Genomic DNA, 20,930 nt, shown 5'->3' with positions numbered 1-20,930 from the left:
GTATATAGCTTTTGGCTCTCCACAAGAACATGCGGGAAAACACGTAAGTTGGAGTGAATTTCCGGTTTTCTCTCGGAAGTAGTTTTTATCAGCACAGTGTATTTCCTTAACTTTCTTCACCCAAAAAAATGCTACCCGATGCGATTTTCCTACAGAAAATTTTCTGCATTCCTGTTTCCTGTTTGTGTATTTTCACCGTATCCTTTCCGCGGCCTATTATCCCACCTTCCAAAAATCGGGAAAATGAGTGGTCAAAATGAGTACGTCCCTAAAAGTTACGCACTAGGAACAAAATGCTTTGAGTAATTATCTCCTTTTTTCCTTTTATTTCCTTCACACCGCCTATTTCTTCATTTTACGTCATTCCTTTGAATCCTGGATCCGGTTTAAATAAAGACAGAACTTTACGACTCGCTGCAGTTACTCAGCGGCTCTTGCGTTCGGTTTATCACAAGGTCGCGGATTATTCGATCCCTGCCGCGGCGGCCTTAATTGTATCGATTGAGGGGGAAAACAAAAACGCTCCTGTGATGTGCAGTGGCCACACACGCTGACGAACCTCGGGTGGCTTAAATTAAACCGGAGCCCTCCACTGGACTGTGCCCCTCACAGCACATGGGTTTCAATTGCAGCTGATTGGTAGGCGTAAACTCATCCGGAAAGAGTGAAAAAGAAACACTGAATTAAGTTGATTGATGAAATGGAGTCGAATCAGAACGTTATGTTTATTGTGCATGGGCTTCGGAATAGAACACAGAAATAGAAATGCGTATTAGCGATTTTCGTGATCAAGAGGTGGCGCTTGACATGTCGGTGCAATTGCGCTTGTTTAATCGAATGTGGGAACCTCGTGTGAACCATACAGGCTTACTTTTATTTCTTTTGGCGGGAGGATGGTAAAGGCATAAGCTTAGGGCGAGGAAGGAATTGGTGTCGCTTCGTTTAAAAACGGCCTGCTTGAAAGCGGAGAGGTATATAAACGGTCGTTGCTTTTTGGGGAGAGCTTGAAATAAGCGACGTCGACGGTGAAGATTCTCATACAACAGGAATATCAAAACTAGGAGCACGATGGCTTCCCGTTAGTTAAAGGGGTGGATAACTGAGCTAGTTTGTACATAATTTTAAATTTTTGAAGCAGCAGAATAAAAATCAACGGGGACGGGGGGTACTCGTCCTGTGTGTTTCTGCGTCCTTGTTGTCTTTGATTCTGCTGCTTCAAAAACTTGAAATTCCCGTTAGTGCTTGATAAAATTTGTTGCTCATGTGATACATGAAATTTTATACAGATTTCTAGCCGTGTGTATATACGGGGAGAAAGCGGGAGCAGTGCGTTCTCCCTTTTCTCGCCTTGGTGCAATTAACCGTCCCTTTTGGTCCTGTTTCTTTGTAAGCAGTGAATGCAAGGCACGCAATGAATAATGTGAAGCCGTTATGGTACCGTTACTTTTGTCCGATTGAATTTTATTCTTAACACCTGTCCGTCCTGTATAGTAGCTGATCAGTGACATCCAGAACTATGGTGCAGTAATTAAGTGCAAAGTAAACAGAATAAAAATAGAATTTCGGGGAAAATATTTTGCCGCTCGCCGTTCTCTGTGGAAAACAAAACAGCCTATCACCATCCATGCATGCCGTAATAGGTGCTGACAATAAGGCCCAGTCATGCACGCACTTCTCGTTTCAAATGACAAGCGTCCAGCGATGCTGTATGATTTAGCGCCTCGAATTCACATAGGCTTTTATAGTCCGGGCTGATAACCTATGTAGAAATACAGGCTTGGTTTCTGGCAACGGCGCCGTCGTGCTCCCGCAAGCGTTCCACTGTAGTGTGGCAACTCCCTGCTCCGCTAGTTGGCTGCGTATTGCTGGTACTGGAAAGACTCACGGGATGATACCGGTTCTCCCGCCTCTTTAATCGGGCAAACATCCATGTAGCAGCCATCCTAAAATGTGATTTTACACGAAATCTATGACAACAGCTTCTGAATGTGCCGACGAACTTATCACGCGAAGTAGCAAACGAAATGGTTCTCCGTGTGCCGGTACTTTCATATAGATTTGTCAGCAGCGATGTGACTGAGTGGCAATGGGATTTGCTTTTTTTTTTTTTATGATTTTCACCAGGGGCTAACGATTTGCTAAATGACACAGGGTAGGCTCTGGACTTCCCATTTATATTAATGCGTATGTGAGAGAAGTTGTTTCGGCCAACACATCAGTATGTTTTAGGGCGGCTGACGATAACGGGTGCCCTGCAAATCCTCTAGTGTATTCTCTCACCCAGCGGCCACCGCTAAGCGGCACTGATAGCAGTCTAAGTGCCTCATCCAATGTTTCATATGGGGTCATAGTAAACGTTTTCAAAGATTCGTTCGGAGGCCCTCATTGCGTTGTGAGAATATGATTTCTTTTATTAATATTTCTGTGCACTGTAAGCAAATAGAATCTATATTTAAGCGGTTTTATTGGCACATGTATACACGACGTTCATCTAGGCGTAGCCGGTTTCAGTTGCGTCTCCACGAGAAGCATCACCATCTCCACCGAGCATCGAAGCACAAAAGGTTGGACTCCCGACGTTCACGGTCGAGGAGGTCCGGTAATGGTAGGGGGGACACTTCGCTGTCTCAAAATCGGATGTGTAACTCCATAAGGCAAATTACTGTGCAGTCATCATGACGCCCTCTTGACGGCTAATGTTTGCAATACTAAGCTTGCGTAGCCTTATACCTTTCTAAAAGAAGGTGCAGCTGTGGTGTTTTTTTTTTTTTTTTTCTCCAGCAGATGTCGCGATATTGTGGTCATCCAAGGGGAGAAGACTGAAAGCGAAAAGGAAGCCGAGAGGGCAGTATGGCTCCTTTTGTCTTTGTCTGTCCATATGCATAGCACCTTCTTGGCCCGTGTTCCGGGTCTTTCGACAGGCTGCATTTTTGTTTCTGTGGACGATCTTCTGATCTAATGACATTGGCACTGAAGTCCGGTTTGTGTGATTCTGTAGAAGAACGGCTGATTGGGCGAGTTGGTGAACCATGGCGGACAGTAATACTGTCCGTCTTGTGCGATTCGGCTTTTTCGCTTTCCAGAAAACCGTGACCTCTGATCAAAGTGTATGCTTTTAACATCTTTTAGAAAACCGCATCAGCCTGTTAAAATCTTACAAGCTTACTTCTTTCCAGTGCTAAACTTACTTTTGCATGCTATTACATGGGTCGCACCATTCCTTATGCTCATGGCGAAAGTAGCATAATTAGTGAAGTTCCAGGGCTTATCAGCACTGGACCATCAAGTCATGCTCGTCCTTCCATCGCACACATTCTGGTGCATTCTCACGGTCGCATGGTTTGAATTTATGCATAGTGAGCGCTCCTTCCTGTGCCGATTTTGTCTGTGACCATTGCGTAGTGGCTCTACGGATCGGCGAAAACACAGTGGGAGCTTTGGAAACCAACTTCATCGCTCGTAGATGACCAGGAATTTTGTATTCATGAGTCGTCGCAGCTGTAACATTGTTTCGCTATAATAACACGTCTTTTTAATTATCACTTCACGAATGTTTGTAGGGCTTCAGATATCAACGGTGTACGTGTTGCCCATTATATTGGAGTGCTGTAAGGAATATATGCTACCTCTACGAATTGGAATGCGGAAAACCTTGATTGCAAACTGACGAAAGTGCCAGCGTGCGGTTTATAAAATCGTCATGCAGAACAATAAATTCATGCTCGGGCTCGATCTCGTGTAATTCTTAGTTTGCCCTGGCATCCGATTAAAGATTGTTTGGAACAATATTACCCTACTGGCCAGATGATTCAGGATATGGTGTCTGGTGTCTTTGATGACCATGCCAGAGAAATTATCTTCACATTTGAGAACTATAATGCCCGGCGGTGCTTAGGGCGTTCTAAGTAAGAAACAATACTGATTCTGCTGTTTAGAGTGCCGAACTTCTAACACATTTCTCATCCTCCTGTGTCTCGACTTTGCCCCATGAATGCTGGCCCTATCACTTAATAAGAGGTGCAGTTAGGTCATGTTGATTCACCTCTCTCAAGAGCACTATGTAACAATACCACTTCATGCCAGTTATTTAAAGTTTTTCACTTTATTATACAAAGTTCTCTACTGCAGATTGATTTTCGTAGCGAATTTATATACATGAGCATTTTGCGGTCTCTTAAAAAGCCAGGCTGTTTAAATAAAAAATAAACTCTGTCAGGCGTAACCTAGCTTCCACGCTGTGGAAAGTTGCAGGCTATTACATTGGCAAATGTTCATTAAATGCTCCTCAGGCACACATTTATACATTCTAATTTGTGCCTGCCAGGTGTGGAGCTTAAAAGGTAGCTATACGCGAACATGCTCAACATTTCACGCACAGTTCTCGAACATTGTTTCAAATCTCATGAACTGCGCCTGCTCTGCGTCAGGTAGGTCTTGGGGAAACATTTGATCGTGTCAGTCATTCATTTGTTTTCTCGACCATGCCAGTTGCTAGTCTGTTTTGCCTGAATGTGTGAAGGGACACAAACAATGCTTATTTATTTATTTTTGTTCATAATGATTCGCTAAGCATTGCAGTAAACATTGATCAACACAAGGGGCTCGTCTAAGCCCCTGTAAATATTGCAATTTTTTTTTCTTCTCTATCCCGGTTGATGCGCCCCACTTGGAGGTGTTATATAGACTCCTATAAATATCTTCCCTTTTTCCCTTCTTCAGCACTTTCTCTACTTCTCTTTCTTCCTTCTATTTATTTTTTCCTATCCGTCCATAACGCCGCATATAGTGCTCACCTTAATTGGGCACAGCGGACAAATGCCAAACTGTAGCGATACAGTGTTGCACCATGATCACAGAGATATCTCTTTCACTGAAAATTGAGCCTTTAGAAACAAGAAATTAAAAAAAAAACGTAATATGGGTGCCACCATTAGCGGCCTATTCCACAAATAAAATGCGCGCGTCGACACTGATTGTGCGTGCGTGCGTGCGTGCGTGCGTGCGTGCGTGCGTGCGTGCGTGCCATTTCTAAATGATCCGGTGGCAGCCCGTACTTTTCGATAAGTGCGTAACGAGTGGGAATTTGCTTCCGTGAAGATTTTCCGTTCAGTTTTACCGACGATAAATGGATATTTTCCTGCCGGGCCAACACAAACAATAAATATCACAAGAATACTTGCTTTCTGAGGAGAATAAATGTACGGATCGAGTTGTCCCCAGTGTCTGTTTAAGGGAAAGTCACCTTATTTTCTTTTCTTGTTTACTATAACAAATGATATCACCACTGTCGCCCACATAGTTTCGTTTCCCCAGTGTCTGTTTAAGGGAAGTCACCTTATTTTCTTTTCTTGTTTTCTATAACAAATGGTATCACCACTGTCGCCCATATAGTTTCGTTTTTGGTTTTAGCAGCCGAAGGTTGCCTGTGGCGTCACTGATGAGTTGGGAACCACGTGAAGCGTGAAAAAAAAAAAAAACCCAACATAATAGTTGTTTCTTCACTTGATGAGGTTACGGCTTGATGGCGAGCAGTATCTGCTATAACAACTTCGATCTTAAGGCAATGACATGAACTTATTATTGTTTTACATATTAACCCATTCTTATGCAATACCTCCTGAAGGGGTTATTTAATTAAAGGTGAAATAAAGGGAAATGACTCCGCCAAAAATCCTACGCCGCCTTAGGCGGCGGTCGGGAAATATAGCTGGACATTTAAGCTCCGCCTTTGAGTGCATGACGGGGCAATGGTAATGGCTCCCTGTTTGCCGGCTTTCATCGGGGCTCCTCACGGAATAAAAAAATACGGTGTTGAAGGCGCTCTTAAGGCGAAACTTAAGGGTCCTTTTATTTTTATTGCGATTTTTACATGCCGTACGCGATCTAGACGCTACATGTGTCGCCGTAACCATCGTTCAGCTGCTCAAACCGAAAGTTCACTGGAAAATTATTTCAGTTACCAATTACTACACGCAGGCGAATTCCACGTTGCGATCACTGATGTCCGACAAATCATTCCAAAGGAGAAACACGATACGAGAAAATTGCCGTCCCCACCCTTTCAGGTGGATGCGACTCTGTGAATCGCTCGACCTGCTTGTTTGTAACAGCCATCATGCAGTTCCCATTCACTTGCCTTGCCTGCTTCCAAGCACGATGTCGTGGGCAGCTGTTACCTTGGTATAGAGATTGTTGGGGAACGCTAAGGGCGCTCCCACCTAGCCTTTTGATGCTTGTGTGTCTAGCGAGAGATCGAATTCGTGGTAACGTTTCGATGAAGATATTGTTTTCTCGGCGGAGGACACAGCAAACGCCGAAGGCAACGAGAGGCAAGAGCCTTGCACAAGTTGCAGACAACAACAAAATTTTATTTTGAGCGGTTCGTATTTACATTTGAGTGCGCGTGTGAAAAGTCTCGGCTTTCTAGTAGTGGCAGTGAAATGGAGAGAGGGCGTTGAAGTTCCCTCTGGCAAGGACTACGGCGTCTTGCGTGTGGTGGAGGAAACGCGCCTTAAAGATGAGAGTGAGAAAGAGTGACCCGCAAAAAGTGAAGAAGCCACCTTGTCGCCAGCACAAAGACCGCTTCGCGCTAGCGTGGTCTCAGGAAGACACCGCTGCAGCTAATAGGAGAGGCATGCGTGCGACCCGCACGGCGGTCACGAAAAGTAAGGCAGAGTCGTGGCGATCTTATCGCAGCCAGACCTCTCGAAGCCGCCGCCGGCCGGGTCCTGGGTGAAAGCACGCGTTTCCCAAGAAGGCACTCGGTTGACTCGAAATGGACGAAGCCGAGCACCACTTCGATAACACGAGAGTCTGCATTCTTCCTCAGTAAACAGAAAGAAGAAAAGTATCTTCCAGAACGGAGAAATATATCCTCAGCCTGCCGCTGGCTGGCTTGTAGGATTCTCACGCTGACGCGTGGTGGCGTGGTCGAGCCAGAACTGATGCACTTGCGGAGACGGTTGGGGAGATAGATAATTTTTCTGGTTACGTTTCACTGATGAAGGGTGACATGCTTTCGTTTTATTCGAAGTGGTGCTCTCAAAGTGGATACCCGTCGAGAGACTTGTCTCTGTGCGATGCACAGGGGCTTGTCGCATTAACGAAACAACTTTCTGGCGTCATGTGTTGACTCAGCTGACCCACGGCGCCGTTAAATAATACTTGACTGTACAACGCGTCTTCATACGTTTTTGTTGGCTCTTACGTTCCCCCATAGAAACAACACACTTGCGGTGCTCTCGGAAGGGGCTTTGACTGTATGCTGTGCCGTCTACGTGCTGAATTTTTACAGACCTGGCGGACATGAGCTTTACTCAGTGTCGACAGTGCTTGTTTCGCCGCGAAGCAGTCTTAATCAGTAACTGTCCGGCATCAACGTAACAGTGATTTCAACCCTAAGCGTTAGCAGCCAGCCCAGTCAACTCTTGCCGTGAAGGGCAAAACATTAATCTAATCAAATTTATTCATTCCCGCTTGGGCCTAATGCATTTCTTGCGAGTATTTACACTTCCACTGAATGCGAGGGCACTTGGCGTCCACTTGCAGCCTAATGCCGGCTTCTGTTACGGAAGATGTGCTAGTGAAGGTTCGGGTTTTTAAGCGATGGAGTGGAAGATGGCTACGCTGATGGGAGGTACAGGTTCCGACAATATGAAAAGAAATAAAGTTTAAACATTCAAATAAGGAATGTTCTATAATTACGCGCGTCAATCACCCCTTGTGCTGTTTTCTAACTAGTTTAAAGCTTATCTTAGTGCATAAAACGTGAATTGTCGGATTTTAGTAGAGAGATAAAAAAATTGCGCAATCTTCTCGTTCCCTTTCATATTGGATCAGCCTGTACCTTTCCGTTGTCTCTGTATGCGATGGCGCAATGAGCGACCTTCTTAAGTCAAGCGCGGCGACTTCTGGAGTTAGAGCGCCGCGTGTGAGGACTGTTAGGATGGGTGATGGGGACGACAGCCGCCCTGGCTATGTTCGGACTGCGGCCGTACGTTGACTGCACCATGAACAGCTGTCTATCATGTTTCTCGTGTCACACTGCAGCCAGGCGACAAGTTGCTCCTCTTTGCTTTCTTAAATAGACTGGCAGGTACTGTTAGTCTGGTCGATCATTTCCTTAAGGGGTCTACAACGTCAGGACGCGCGGCTAACAGTGCACAAGACGGCGTACCGTGAGTGTGCAGAGTTAACGCTCATTCGTTGTTGACGATTCTATGCTGTTGAGGTTTGTGTACACTGCGATCCGTGTCCATCGTCTCAGTCTCACTGCCTGCGCGATGCGGAGCTCTTATCGAAACGGGCGCTGGTGTCGCCACGTGGTACGATCGAAATCCGAACACTGCGCCGCCGGGGGCCCCAGGGCGGCAGCGCTTCTACGGGCGTGTTGACTGCGGCTATGACTTCCAATCCTTGCTGGGGTACTGTGGCGGCGGGTTCTTGACCTCGTACACTTCGTCCTCGCCCGAGTGCTGCGGTGGTCCGTGGTGGTGGTGGTTATGGTGGCTCGCGTGCGAGTGGTGGTACTCGGGCTCGTCGTGGCCATGGTCAAGGTGCACCAGCTTGGGCTTGTGGTGTATCCGTAGGTGGCGCAGGGGAGACCCCTTGCCAAGGTGCAGCGTTATTCCGATCCTCGGGAACTTTGGCAGGACCAGTGGTAGCAGTTTGGGCTTTATCAGCGGTATCGGAATTGGTAGTGGCAGTGGTAGGGGCACTGGTACCAGCAATTTGCTGCGGTGGGATAAAAGAAAATCTCAAGATTAGTACATCGACAACCGTTTTCTTGTTTTTTCCTGGCCCCATAAAGCGTCAGCTCATAGCTATATTACTGCACATCTATTTTATTTCTGACGGAGTCCTGCAGCGGCAGATAACATTATTGCTTTGTTGCCTATTCTATTTTGTTGTTTCCAAGAGGTTACCAGTACCTATAGCGTCAACGAGACATCCATCAGCGTCTCCTTTATTGGGAACAGCACACTACGAGGCTTCTGTTGAAACCTTCTAGCGCTTTTAATTCGTGTTTATTAAAAAGAGGGAGGTGTTCCGTATTGAGCTAAATTTTCGAAAACTCACTAGGAAGCACTCGTTGACCGTGCGACACGCTGCCGATATAAAGGAAGGATCAAGACAGTGAAAGTGAAATCGATTTTGTACAGGACGTTGGATTGTCGCAATGCATTGTTGGCCTATTTAATGTGCAGATCTAATAATTTCCTTAATATTTTGCACACGTCCTAAAGACAAAAGTTCTCTGGCTGGGTATCTCACAGCTGGAGATACGCGGATAATTTGTGTTCATCGTGGTCACTCTATTTATTACTGAGCAAAGACGGCGCATGTGGTGCAGAGGACAAAGAAGTCGACAAACTGTCGATGTGAACACGAACAAGTCTGAAGGTGTGCGTTGTCAGCTTAAATACTGGAATTTAGGCAAATAGTAATTAATTTGCTGTAATCGGTGGCGTTCGAACAGACACGGAATTAGGTGTAAACTTGACGTATGGGTTCCGGATTTTTGCGCATTTTATGCCAACAAAAGCTTGACATTAATTAGATGGCTTCGTCACTGTGACGTGACAAAGGCATCTTCGTAATATATGGTCACATTGCGCTTAGTGATTTTGAGCTTCTGATGCTGCCGACAAAAAATACACATTTCATGATTGTAAGAGGGGGAGCTTTTGTTAGCCGACCGTAACGTATATACACACAGTAAATGTATCACAAACATGGTTTGGGTCAACCATATAACGCTGCCCTGTAAAACTTGTGTAGACAACGTGCAAGGAACGTATAAGGCAACTGTTGTGGACAAACAGCACATCTAAAGCACAAACAACACAGAAAGCAACACAGACAGGAACACAAGGGGCTACAAACACAGTGACATACAGGGCACATATTTGTGCAAACACACACGCATGCAACACGGACAGAGACGCAAAGCTGCCGTGTTAGACATTTCCTATACGGCAGCTTCTACGGGATTATCTCTAACAAGGGTCTAGTTTTGGGGACCTTGCCTAGGCACCGATCTTGTCGGCACCTTGACAGGACACTCGCTTGTGAGCTGTGGGATTGACAAATTCCTTTATATCTTGATGTTTCGGTGTTTCTCTGTTGCACGAATACCGGTGCTGTCTCGTTATGTGCAGGTATGTTTCGTTTTATGCGCGCCTACAGAACGGAGATCAATAGCATAAGTGTGACTAACAGGACGCGCACAAAAAACGGGGAGGGGTGTTCGTCGTGTTCGGGTTCTGATGAGAAAGTAATACTTTCGCGGGGTAAGGGGGTAACTTGTCTCTGACCAGCATCACAGAGCGCTTGACGGAAGAGAAGTCGCTTCGGACTCTACACGGGTGTCATCGTAGGCAGCGGCTCACATGAATGGCGTGCATCCCTAGGCTTAGATGGATTAATTCACTAGTGAATGAATGCAGCTCGTCAGAGGTGACTTCCACTGATAGACAAAGACTAGTAATTCGTAGCTCCTGCCGCTACTGTTAATTAGCACTGGCCAGCTGCGGACGCACACGCAGAAACTCGTCCGGTTGGCTTCCATCACAGGTCTCTGCGAAGGTAATTTAATAGCGCCTGAGGAGACATTCATGCACATCAGTACGATTGACAGACATCGGCACAGATACAAACTGCTGAGCAGCCTTCAACACAGAGACAAGCCGCTCCGCAGACGTAGAGTTAGACACGGGCCGCTCCGTGCTTCTGGTGCAGCCACCAGAAGCATCACGGTTCGGAGCGGACGCGTGCACACACAGACAGACGCTCACGGGTATGGCCTCCATCTCGGGAGTCACCGGAATCGGCGGCAATGTCGGGAACATCGGCATCGTCGTGAATACCGGCGGCGTCGTCGCCCTCCTGGTCGGTGGTGGCGACGTAGTTGTCGGCTCCGGGGGTCTCGGCTCGTCCATCATCATCACCACTGTGGGCTGCGAGGCGGCCGTCGACGTCTTGGCAGGCGTCGGCGAGAAGTGTCGCAGTATAGCTTCGAAGTTGATAAGCTGGCCTACCAAGCCCTTGATGACGTCTACATTGACAAACTGCAGCAGTTTCTTCAAGTGCTGGTGCGGGTCGCTGCGTGTCACAAGACAATCGGCACGCGCCCGAGGTGCCGGTTTGTTCACGGGTTCTGGCTCTCAATCCGGAACATGCCATGCAGGAACATGCTTCTACCATGCACCGCGTTGTCTCTGCGCCAAGTGAGGCAGCGGAGGCAGTTCATGCACCGTTGAAGGGAATTGCCTCCCGTTGCGTTCGACACAGGCGCAACGTTCATTAGTTATACGTCCATGCAGGCAGGCTTCGTGTTGGAGGGAAGCTACACAGCGTCTTCGGTCACTGTTCCTTTGCGCAAACCTGGTTGCTGTTCGTGTCTATACGTGACGGAGTGGCAGATAGTGCGTACATTTATAAACGTTAAATGTCTGAGTACGTATTAGTGCTGGTGAGTTCTCATTTCGTCAGTGTTACATCTTTCTTGACTCGAAGAACTTGGCGCTCAATTTTCGCGTCAGTCCGGATGTTTCTAAGTGTCCTGCAGAGTAGACTGTTCATTGTAAATGTCGAAAAAGCTTAGGTTGTGCATGTGTCTGTCCTACTTTACTCGTTGTTGTCGGAACATTCTGAACCGTTTTAGCATATATTATTCATTATTGTTGCTGACCGTGAAGGACAATGTAGTACCCTCGCTGTTTTAGTGCAGTTTCACCGCGTGGCACTCTGAAATGACGGCTTGGCTTCGGCGGTTTGAAAAACGCGTGGTCATGAGGATGTCCTGTGTTTGTCTAGAAATAGTATTTGTAACATTGTGCATGCTAAGGCCTATAGCAACTCAGTTCGAGCTTAACAGTATGATTTGGCATCGCAAAATGAGGCAAGCTAATATGCATGGCTTCGGCCACCCATGCACATTGCAAAAAGCGAGATATACCAGCCAGCTACGAACACGGGCAGTGTATTGTTGCACTCTTAAGCTGCAACCGCCGTCTGTCTTAGCGGCTGCAGCTTCGAAGATCATGCAGTCAAATGCAGGGTGCTCGACGCGTGTACAGGCTGTAATAAACCTACGAGCATTTACGTCGTGTTCAAACTGTGGCGTGTGGATAACAGGTGTGATCTGCGCCGACGCCAACGTCCATGCCTGCTTTTCTGGAAACCTTCCTGCAGCCATTCTGAGAGCATCACCAAAGCATATCTGTGTGCCATTCAAACTTCGGGTGTTTTGCTGATTCAAGTTATTCTTTGTGGGAACTTAAAAGTTCGTACCGTGACGGTGCGCAGTGCACAAGAAGATTTTGCAGGTTAACGTCAGTAATATTAACGTAAATTAACATTCTCACTAACTCGATGCGCAGAGATATTGTAGCTCGTACTTTACGGCATTACTGTAATCAGTTTGCCTCATGTAACTTTCTTTCTGCGTTCGGCACCGAGACAAAGAGAACCTAGAGAAAGGTGATTTTTGAAGTAAAACGCTGTTGTTCAGCAGATAAAAATTGACATATACTCGGACGTTTTTTCTTCTGGTGGGGCTGCTGAGTGCACATATATTGATCACGTCAAAGCCACGTGCGTCTTACACTGCCATAGTCTGAACACGTCATCACAAGGTTGATGCCTTGAAGTTGTTGCATGACCGCATGCACGGCACCTCCTTCTGTTTCAGGCACCGATAGGGGGCTTCGCGGAGCCCCTGCAACCGTATGCGCCGTACTCACTGCTTAGGCAGCTTCTTGAAGATGACCAGTGGCAGGATGAGGGCGCCCCCCGCGGGCCGGGCTTGAGTCGCCAGCAGAGCCAGCGCACTGAACACGCACAGGCTTAGCAATGTGTGGGGCCGCATGTTGTGCTGCCGTTCTTCTCACGAGGCTCCGTCCCTGCGTGAGAAAATAAACGCTTATTAGAGCACTGACCGAAACTTGTCTTTGGCCAGTCAGTTCTTTCATGAGCATGTTTCCTTCGTAAGCACGGTTTGCTTTTGTTAATGCCAGCAACGGATCGGAGTTGTGATGTGCTGAAAACATGTTTTGAAACATCTTCGTCGCATTTATAGGCCAGACAGCTTTTCTGTCTCTACATTTACTATTCTTTCCCCTTCCCTTGTTCTGTGAAATATGCTACTTCGTGTACATTATTTGCGTCTTCAGTCGCTGTGCACCATCGCGCAGGTCCTTCCGGATCAATTACAGTTCCACGCCTCCATGTACAGAATGTTCTGGTGTTTTGGGGGTGTTCCGAGCCTGCTTAGCCAGTGTCAAAGTCAGTGCATAATCACAAAGGACATCTGTATAATTTATACTCTGAAGGTTACACTCGGTCTTCGAACGTGATTGTTTGTAAGTTTCTGTGTGTATCCGTGTCATTGTTGGTTATTTTTTCTGGGGCACCAAGTTAGGCGAATAGCAGGTTGAACTTGTCCAGTCCTTCCTTTGACGAAGAGCGTTGGGGAGTTGGTGAAGATTACCGCGAAGGCCTATTTTTTTTTTTTTTTTTTTTGGTACTGTGAAGTTATCACCGGAATATAATTAATGCTTAAAAGGCGTGAAGATGACGGTGCCTACAGAAAACGAGATCGGAAACCTAACAGATAAAGACAAGCGCAGCAGTGTGAACTGTCAGATAAAAAAAGCTGAATTAGACTGACATTTTTGCTCTTTGTGGCTATGTAAAGTTTAGGTGTCAGCTTACATTCGGAAACAGTTCAGCCGCTCCTTTCTTGAAGACGCGTCCAATGAACAATATTTCTTACCTTTTGACATAGCACTATACTGTCATTTCGACCAGACATGATTGTTTATGGCTTATTATCTTTGAAGCCTTTTGGCAGATGCGAGAGCGAGCTATACCACAGCTTCCAAAGCCGTGGTGGTGTTACTGGCCAACAGTTTTTTAGCGGTTTCATGTTCTGCGTTGTCGAAAGCAGAGACATCGTAGCGCAGATTGCTTCGCGTTCGCTTGTGACTCCTCAAGATGAAGCGGTTAGCTACCGGCTGAGCTGCCCCACTTAATTCCCAACTTCACGGTAAAGTAAATTTGGATAGCTATTGCCCATGCAAAATACTACCCACACTATAGTCGAGCGATTCTTGGGACTCCCACTAAGTTAAGCGTAACAATAACTTTTATTTAATGGCGCATTTTACGCTCGAGCTCACCTTGCGGAGTAGCCACGCGTCGCACCGTTACTAACAATTAGGTAGACATAGGAGACGGACACGCTCAGATGCACTAGTACTCTTTCTCTCGTCCCCGCGCAATGGTGTCGGTGGCGGTAGGGCAATCAACTGCTGTACCCAACGATGCGGGATCGAATCCCAGCTGCGGCGGCCGCTTTTCGATGGAAGCAATAAGCAAGGCGCCCGTGTGCTGTGCGATCTCAGTGCACATTAAAGAACAAGAGGTGGTAGAAATTTTCGGAGGCCTCTACCACGGCGTTTCTCATATCCTGAGTCGCTTTGGGACGTTAAACGCCATAAAAGAAACCAAACCAAACCAAACTGAATCAAGCTATAGTTTTCTCGTAGTTATCGTTTTGGTCGCTGTCTTGCGTCAGATTACAAAGTACTCGGTTATACCGCCTTTGAGAAACGTAACCAAGCAACGGGGCTCACTTCTCAGCCGTTTAGTGGAGCCCTTACGCCCCTCTCAACATTAAAAACGTCTCGAAAAGTGGGTGCAACAGTTCTCCGTGTAAAACACTAAAACTGTGTAAAATACTACACAGTTTTAAGGAGTACCCTACACCCTACACAGATTTAAGTACATGCTCCCTTGCACGCCTAAGAAGTAAACACTGTTGCTTAACTATTTTTGGCAATGACGGTACATATAGGCACATGCATATCTGCGTGCACTCCTACATGTACAGCCTTTGTCAAATGTGTAGAGCCCGGGGGGTCTGCTTCCGAGCTCTATAGCGGCGCTGATTTAGCAATAGTGCAGGCCCTTACCATTGGGGAGGGTAGGGCAAACAATCTTCTTACCCAGATTCGGAACACTGGAAGAGATTCGGAACACTGAAAATCCATTACAAGCCACACGAAGCGGCTCCAAAGCAGACCCCCTGGGCTCTACACTTTTGACAAAGACCGTGTGTTAATGTCTAGAGACGCAGTACTACCGCGGCACGCTATTAATGTCTGTATGTGCACTGACGTGTGCCTGTGCACAGGTATAACACCAATGATCTTATAGTGGCGCCCGTTTCGCGATTGCTCCTTCGTATAGAAATGTATAGCTTTCAAAAGAGACAATGACATCGTCTTGTTTTGTTCCCTGTTGTCCTGTTTGGTAACTCAGGCTCTCCCATAGCATCAAAGGTCAATACCTCGCCCGACAGGACAGCTCGGCGGCGATGCGTATATATATATAGACCAAACTCCGTTGCCGGCTTCCCTCGCCTCCTCTATCCTGCACTCTTTCATTCTCACTTGGTTCCGTAGCGTCAAACTGCGTTCGCCTGGACCGGGAACTCCCGGCGTACTTTCCCACCCAACCCTCCGACCGCGACCAACCTCGCCAGCCGAACGCGCGGCGATCCATGGAGAAGTAGCGAGATGTTTCAGAATGGAAGCAGGAGGTAAGTGTCCAGGTACCCAGGTGAGGCGCTAGCGGTGGTTTATCCTTTCCGCGTGTGGCTTTCTTCGGACGTTCCAAAAGAAAAGAGAGTAATAGAGCGCTGGCGAATTTCGTCTTTAGGAGTACGAGGAATACAGGGGATATCGCCACCGCGTGACGTGGCCAGCTGCACGCACCCGGTGTTTAATGCACCGCATTTTTAGCCAGCTTTTTTTCGAAATGAGCAACTTACGTGTCTTGAGCCCGCATGTCTCGTGAGGAGCACAGATAAGAAAGAAAAAAGTTCATGAATGTGGAGAAGAGGAAGGCGAAGGAAAAGTGACTTGTCTGCTATCCCTTCCTCATTTTGTTCTTCTTGCGCTCACCAGTAAAGGCAGCAGCAGCGTCGCCAGTAGTAGCAGAACGCTGAAACATAGCTTAACCGAGAAAACCGCGCGAACCCGCTATAATCGGCGCTTCAGGAAGCCGTGCAGCAGCAGCGGCAGGTCGTCAGGAGATTTAAAGAGCTGACTGACGTACTGTTCGTGTTAAGACTACCAGAGCACAGCAGCAGAGGTGCGCGGAAGGGAAGAGAAAGACAAGGAAAGAAAGCGGCGAAAAAGGAGTAAAAGTCTTCGCCCGTTAAGAGAGAGGTGTTCGGACGCGATCGGGAGCTTCAGAAACTGGGCGCCCATCTAACGTTTGGCCGCGCTTCAGAGGGAGATAAGAGAGAGAGAGAGAGAGGGAGACCCAGCCAGCCAGCAAGGCGCTCGCAGTAAGGCGAGAATAGTAGCCAGGCGCCCTGGTTCTTAGTCGCCTCCCTCCTGTTTGCTCGCTCGCCGACGTTTCGAGACCAAGAACCTTTTCCTGGTGGTCGTCGCCCAGCTTCCGAGACTGGCGAAGAGGAGTGGGAGGAGGTGATGGTGGAAAGGCCACTCTTGTCTACGCGCGCGCTCGCAGTTCCGCGGTCATCTCTGGACGCGGTGTCTCGCTCGATCTGCTTTTGACGCCTGTTCGTTTCGTCTTCGGTTTTTTCTTCGTTCCTTCGTCTTGGCACTCCGTCACTGAGTTGACAGCGCGTGCCGAACTTCGTTATGCGTGCCTGCAGGAAGAATGGTGTTCACCGAGTGCCATTTTGCTTGCTTTGGTCTGCCTACTGCTCTGCAGCTTATAGACGCGGAAGACGGGGCAAGGCCAAAGAAGGACACTCTAAGTGTGTGCGTAGTACCTGTCCATTGCTCTCTCGGCAAATAAAGGACGAAAAAAGAAAAAGAAAAAGCAGAATCCTTTCGCTTTCTAGGAACGGCTGAAGAAGGGGCTGCTATGCGTCAGCGAAGCGTTTCTTTACGTTGAGACTTCGAGATCTACACGTATGATTTAGTCCGCCAAAAATATTGTGCTTGTCAAATAGTGCATCAAATTGTTGCAGTTTACTCCCTTTTCCTTTATTTTGCTTAAAGAGAAGAAAGAATTATTAAGGGAGAAAGAAATAAAGAAAAATAGGAAACGATAGAAGCTTTCTTCTTATTTTTTTCTGATTACTCTTAGTTTAGTCAGAGCCTTGAAATCCCTTGTACTGCTTTTCTCAAAAGATAAAAACAGCAAAGATGCCAAAAAAAATTGTGACCTGCATATACCCATGTTTGTAATAGCAGCCGAAGGAATCGGTGACGTTTGACGTCGTTTGATATATTTTGTTTCGGATGGTTAGGCATTGTTATATTCACAAAATGTTTTCTAAATTGTCCTTTTTATCTTCTTCTAATCGTTTGCTTCCCCTCCGCGCAAAGTACAGACTACCAAACCAGAACTTTCTTCTGGTTAGCCTTCCACCCTTTCCTTCGCTACACACACTCTCTCTCTCTTGTTCTCTGTCTACGTGCCGAGCAGCGGTCTGAGTTTGAGGTGCTCCGTAATCTAGCACTCCGGATTAGCTTCGACAACCTGCAGCTCTTCAAAGATAACCACCGGAATTAAACATTAGCACATGACGTTTTTACAGTTCGATTATTTCAAGAAATGGTGCTTCCGCGGCGCGGTTCGAGCCCGAGAACTCTGCCGGACTCCGTAACCACTGAGCCAAACCGGCAGGTTTTTTGAACAGCTTTGCCCACGCGCCCTCCGGTAACGGGCCCCGTGTGGATTCGAGCGTAACGATGGCTATATTTGCGCGCGGAAGCGGCTGCTAAGGCCGCGGCTCCTAGCTCCACTACAGCAGTAAGCATCTGCAGCGAGGGTAATGAAACTCAGGTACGTCATGGTTGTGTATATTCCGGCTGTATATACTCTTGTGTATATATGCGGAACTGCCCTCTCGAGCATGGTTCCGTGCTTGAGCGAACTCCGCGTAACACAGGAAGCGAAATATTGCTAGCGCCTAGCCTGCCTTTAGCTTCCACTAAAGCGAACTCGTGTAAGGAAACAAAAATTTAGAAGAAAAAAAAAGTCAGAATTGCAAAGGAGGTTTCTTTCTAAGAGTCTGGGGATTTCAACTAAGCAGATTACAGTTCCATCGCACACGCACTGTCTGTCCGCCTTGCGCATATATTCATGGCGTCACCAAGGAGCGTTATAAAAATGCCGGAAACTTTTCCTCGCAGACAGCCTGTCGGGCGCGCACTGGAAGTAGCGGTGTTCCTTTCTGTTTGATCAAGCGTCTCGTCGCCAGAATCCGTATAGTCGCGCAGCCTGTCCGTTCGTTTCTAGAACTGACATCCGTCAGCAGTGCGGTGAGCCTCGAATTTCCTGGATTTGGCGAGGCAGAGAAATGAGCCTAGGAATGGAAATAGAAATAAGAGGAGGAGCAATCTTTGCATTTGGCCGTCAGGCGACCGTGATGCACTACGTACCTGGAAAAGCGGCACTAGCCGCCGGTGATGGCCGCGATGGGCGTGGCCTGGACGCGGAGGGAGCAGCGGGCGTTGATTTTTCCTCTTCCTGGAAAAGATGAGGGAAAAAGACGCGCATCTCCTAATCCCATACGTGCGTGTATGTGTGCTCTGTCGTCTGACGAAGCACAGGCATCTATGCACTGCTTGAGACAATTTGGAGAGATCAGTGGGAAGATTTGACGAGCGTTGCTGTCTCTGTCTGGCTTTATCGTCAGGCGCGGGATGCGTAACAATGACAGGATCCACAGGCGACGTTTCCCCCTCTGCATTGTTAGCGGTGTCACTAAATAAAAGGGCAGGTAAAGGGTGTTATGGGCACGGCTCTGAAAAATGTGTTGGCTGCGCTATAGAGAAACAAAAGTTCATCGTCTGATGTCTAAATTATGAGGAATATAGAACAGGTGTGGAGGTGAGGGGTGGGCATGATGACCGACTTACGTAGATAATTGATTTAGCTGAAACTAACACCAAGGGAACTGTGCTGCACGACTGCATGGCCGTGTTTCAGTTTATTTTGCCTGGACGCCATAATATCAGTCTAGACAATTTGGACAAGCAAGAAAAATAAACCACCAGGAAATAACGAGAAGAAAAGTGATTCTTTTGTTAACGTATGCATTCATTCACGCAAGATTCGATCAAATTGCACATAAGCTTACATACATTACTATCATATATCGTGTTACAAACTAGTCCAATGTAGAACGAGGTGAAGGTGGCTAGACAGTATAAAAAAATCTGAATAAGTGTTGAGAGGGAGCCTCAGTTCGGTAGCCAGCGTTTAGCCAAAATGAATCGTCTTTTTTGTGACGAAGACAAGTCATCTTGAAACATTGTCTAGCGGATTGAGGTCCCCCCTTGAGCCTTGTCTGGTTTTCCTTGGCTTTAGCTTGTCTAGTGTTTTAGAAGAGAGGGCACTCGATACTGAAGAAAAACTGAATACTTTAGAAGTATATGGGTGTAAAATTGATGAACAGTTTAATTCACTGATAGTGTGATGATGAGTTGATTGATATTTTGACAGGCATTAGTTCAGTGATTTCGGTCGATATTTGGTTTGGTTTGGTTTGTGGGGTTTAACGTCCCAAAGTGACTCAGGCTATGAGAGACGCCGTAGTGGAGGACTTCGGAAATTTCGACCACCTGGGGTTCTTTAACGTGCACTGACATCGCACAGCACACGGGCACCTTGCTTTTCGCCTCCAACGAAAAGCGGCCGACGAGGCCGGGATTCGATCCCGCGTCTTTGGGAACAGTAGTCGAGCGCCGTAACCACTGCGCCACCCCGTACTATCTGGAAGTGGATTGCTGGGTTATTCACTGTTCGTATTTCGCGCCATGCAGACAAATTAGTGGAAGCATTTTCAATGTAATATTCACTTTTCAATGACCACACAACTTCTTTGTGTTGCCAGTCGAGCGTTTTGCACGGTGATCGCAGTGTGCACTCGCACTTGTATATGAGCACGCCGATTCTTGTCACAGCGCTTGGGATACGCTGTATACACGAGAATTACGGTCGTCTGAACCAGTATACCGGAGTATACTGGTATCCATATCCATAAATCTCCATATCCATATCCATATTGTGTTCAAGTAAATCGGGCTAGCAATGTCACTACTTGAGGCAGTTTGGCGTTTATTGGTAGTGGACCTCTTCTGAATCGATGGTGGCACGCGTTGACGGAAGCGGTTCATCGTTAGGGGATCGCTAGATCAATTGCGAATGAGTTCGGAAAATCTGTTTCTTATTACGAATTAACAATGATTAAACGCCAAAGGCTTTCGTTCAGCTTGCAGGCAGATCATTATTTAGGCTATAGAGTAAGACGAATCTAGTCAGCTGCGTCACTTATTTAAGCTGTTTCAAGCGCGGCAAAACTTAGCTCTAGTTTTCTGTATTGACTCGAGTGAGGAGAGGATGGGAGTGGGACAAGGAAATTTTACCCCTTTCTTGGTTTTTGCTGTCAATTCAGTGGTGCGAATGCTGATAGTTATTTCAAGCGCATGCGCAATAAAATGCTTGGGGTGATGCGACGGACGTGAGTGCAGCAACAGAGCACAATTTTTGTCCTGTCGCCCAGTAATGTTTACCCATAACAGCTGTAAATTTCACCACGTCTTTCGCACTGCTTTCCTCGTTAATGGGTTTTCTGTCTGCCGATCGAGTATATAGAATCGCTTGTAGTTTGCTGCCACTGTCTTCGCCGAAAGTTGCGGCAACGGGCCTTCAAATTTACTCCCAATCCTCTTCCTACGCACTTCGTTTTGCCTTTCATCCCTTGCGTGTTTTTGGAAAGCATGAAGGCGCATGACAACTGGGTGAAAATATATCTCGAAAGTTTCAGCCAACATTTTGTGCTGAGATTCTTTTAGAATGCGCCATCGAGGTTTCCACATAGAGAGGCCGCCGCTCATCACGGCGTGCTCAGCGACCTTTCGTGCAATTCACCT

The 20,930-nt window shown here is 47.1% G+C and overlaps 2 protein-coding genes across 2 annotated transcripts in view; one reads left to right on the top strand and one right to left on the bottom strand.

The window, feature by feature from the left end:
* LOC146207350 (rho GTPase-activating protein 18-like) overlaps positions 1 to 20,930 on the top strand; it is a 199,142-nt gene that overhangs the window by 147,161 nt on the left and 31,051 nt on the right. The gene's annotated exons all lie outside the window — the stretch shown is intronic.
* LOC146207351 (uncharacterized) lies at positions 8,214 to 12,894 on the bottom strand. Its single transcript, XM_084587098.1, has 2 exons — positions 12,747 to 12,894; positions 8,214 to 8,733 (listed from the first exon to the last, which is right to left on the bottom strand). Exons 1-2 carry the CDS (start codon positions 12,869 to 12,871, stop codon positions 8,400 to 8,402), a joined length of 459 nt encoding a protein of 152 aa, XP_084443224.1. The 5' UTR covers positions 12,872 to 12,894; the 3' UTR covers positions 8,214 to 8,399.

This window comes from Amblyomma maculatum, chromosome 1, assembly GCF_055883805.1.
Source record: "Amblyomma maculatum isolate TAMU_Amacu chromosome 1, ASM5588380v1, whole genome shotgun sequence".
NCBI classification, from domain to species: Eukaryota; Metazoa; Arthropoda; class Arachnida; order Ixodida; family Ixodidae; genus Amblyomma; species Amblyomma maculatum.
Note: the sequence above shows the minus strand (reverse complement) of the source record. Positions and strands in the feature narration are given on the sequence as shown.